The sequence below is a fragment of the Electrona antarctica genome, assembly GCF_951216825.1.
Source record: "Electrona antarctica genome assembly, contig: scaffold_1675, whole genome shotgun sequence".
In the NCBI taxonomy this organism is placed as follows: domain Eukaryota; kingdom Metazoa; phylum Chordata; class Actinopteri; order Myctophiformes; family Myctophidae; genus Electrona; species Electrona antarctica.
Window position 1 is genome coordinate 5,001 of NW_027637925.1, and position 2,729 is coordinate 7,729.

The 2,729-nt window shown below is 53.0% G+C and overlaps 1 protein-coding gene across 1 annotated transcript; it reads right to left on the reverse strand.

Annotated features, from left to right (window-relative positions):
* Positions 1-774: 774 nt before the first annotated feature.
* LOC306918547 (uncharacterized protein) lies at positions 775-2,438 on the reverse strand (the record flags this gene model as incomplete). The annotated part of the gene is made up of 2 exons (XM_079531446.1): positions 775-1,464; positions 2,199-2,438. Coding segments are annotated over 2 exons (930 nt in total), but the record flags the coding sequence as incomplete, so codon positions are not given.
* Between the last annotated feature and the right edge of the window lie 291 nt (positions 2,439-2,729).

The window sequence follows — 2,729 nt, forward strand, 5'->3', positions numbered from 1 at the left end:
GTGGGGGGGGGGGGGGGGGTAACCCCAAACACAACATGTAGAACCAATAATCACTTCATCTTGCTCATGTAGGTTAATCGGGTTAATTGGGGGTATAGGTAAATTCTAAATCAATTATACTGTTCTTAGTTGTAAAAATAGATCAGCTATTTTCACTATAAAACAGGAATATCGTTCATCTAAAATATAATTGAGTTACCGGTAAGCAATGTCTGCGCTGTCTGCGTGTTTTGTTTGTCTAGTGAGAATATAGAGAGCTATTACACAATTTAAACGTTTGCAGTGCAATAACCAAGAGTCTGCTTGCCTATAGGCAACCACGCCAATGATGGTGACATGGATTTTGAAGTCATATTGCCCATCAGCCCTACTGCCTGGGTGTGAGGCTCAGAGTAGTTAAAGTAGCGTAGGTTTGATAGTGCCGAGAGAGGTTCAATCCATCCGCCTAGCCTCGCGTAAGCGATACTAATGTCACTCCCCACAATGTCCCGCCCCATATTTGCATACTGGGCCCTGGTTGGTTACAGCCTGGTTCCAGACGAATCTGGTTGGCTCGTCACCAGTTCGGCCGTGAAGTCCTCCCACAATTGAGAGGGGCCAGACTCAATCTGCCTGGGGCGATATGCATTGAGAGAGGGGCCAGACTCAATCTGCCTGGGGCGATATGCATTGAGAGGGGCCAGACTTAATCTGCCTGGGGCGATATGCATTGAGAGGGGCCAGACTGAAGGCTGGCTATGCGAGGCTACCATCCATCCATCCATCCATCCTTACCTTTCCCAGTGGCTTGTTGTTGCTTTCCCAGGACGGCGGGACCTGGTAAATGTCCTGTCCTGTCGTCCCTCCCCCCTGGTGAGGCCCCCCCACGGGGCCCATCGAGGGGGGGATCTGGTAGATATCCTTAGAGCCCACAACGGGGCCCATCGAGGGGGGGATCTGGTAGATATCCTTAGAGCCCACAACGGGGCCCATCGAGGGGGGGATCTGGTAGATATCCTTAGAGCCCACAACGGGGCCCATCGAGGGGGGGATCTGGTAGATATCCTTAGGCCCCACAACGGGGCCCATCGAGGGGGGGATCTGGTAGATATCCTTAGAGCCCAAAACGGGGCCCATCGAGGGGGGCACCTGGTAGATATCCTGCTGCTGCTGGTGGTGGTGGTGGTACTGTTTCTGGGCTAGCGCGGGGGGTCCCGTCGCCCCGGGGTGGTAGGACTTGGGCGGCGGCGGTCCCACGGGGCCAGAGGGCACCTGGTAGACGCTCTGCGGGCCGTGCGAGGGGGGCATCATGTAAACGCTGTCTGGGTTGTTGTTGTTGTTGCTCTGGAGGCCAGCGGCGGTGGAGTACGAGGCCGGATGCATGGACGTGTACTGCGACGACGCCAGCGGCTTGCTGGGAATGCCGCTCGATGACGACGACGACGACCCCGGGGGCTTGGAGTAGAGCGAGGCGGCGGTCCGTGACTGCAGCGTGGAGGAAGAAGAAGAAGAAGAGGAAGAAGAAGAAGAAGAAAACGTTATTTATTAGGGGAGTAACATAGGGCTTTAAGCAACTAGTCGACTATTCAACTAGTCGACTAGTAAATCCACTAGTCAACCTTGTTGGTTGAGATTTATTTTTATTTGGCCTCAGGATCAGGTAGATTATAGTTATAGTCACCAATGTACACCATTTTTAAATGTACAAAAAACATTTTTTTTGGGCAGTTCAGAAACCAGTCTGTGTCTCATAGGAGGGCTGTGGGCAGTTCAGAAACCAGCCTGTGTCTCATAGGAGGGCTGTGGGCAGTTCAGAAACCAGTCTGTGTCTCTGTGGGCAGTTCAGAAACCAGCCTGTGTCTCATAGGAGGGCTGTGGGCAGTTCAGAAACCAGCCTGTGAGGGCTGTGGGCAGTTCAGAAACCAGCCTGTGTCTCATATGAGGGCTGTGGGCAGTTCAGAAACCAGTCTGTGTCTCATAGGAGGGCTGTGGGCAGTTCAGAAACCAGTCTGTGTCTCATAGGAGGGCTGTGAGAAGTTTTTTTTTATGAGTTAATAGCACAGGCAGACTCTTCACATACTAGAGTCTAGTATGTGAAGAGTCTGCCTGTGCTATTAACTCTAAAAAAAAGAAAATCTCCTCTGGTGAAAAGCTGGAATTTGCACGATGGCAGGCTCTCAGTCAAATCTGGTCACAAATCTCCTGGTATATATATATACCTGTGAACACGTCGTGGAAGACGGCGTGCCCGTCTGCTGCTTGCCGTCCTGGTACATGCCCACCAGGATCTTGAGGCGGTTTCCGGGCACGATGCCCTGGCGCCCGTGCAGCGAGCAGAGCCACCAGCCGTCCAGCCCCTGCGTGTCGCGCTCCAGCACCGTCATGATGTCGCCCTTCCGGAAGGACAGCTCGTCCGGAGACTCTGCCACGTTGTCGTACAGGGCCTTGGCTAGCACGTTCTGCAAGGAAAGAAGGACAGGGAGAGAGAGCAGAGTGTCGGTTAAAGTGGTTGTTGTTGTCGGTCTGCTTGCGTTCGGTACCAAAACGGCGTGAGAGAGGACCCGATGTACTGTTTGTTCACGCCAGTGGTTCCCAAACGTTTTCATGTCAAGGACCCCCCCCCCCCCCCAAATTGACATTTATTAGCCCGTGGACTCCCATTTGAAAAAGATATGCCAGGGACACGTCGCTGCTGGAATGTGTTGGGAGCTGGTTAGAGCTAGCAGCCAATTTCAAGGAATGTCCCCAAA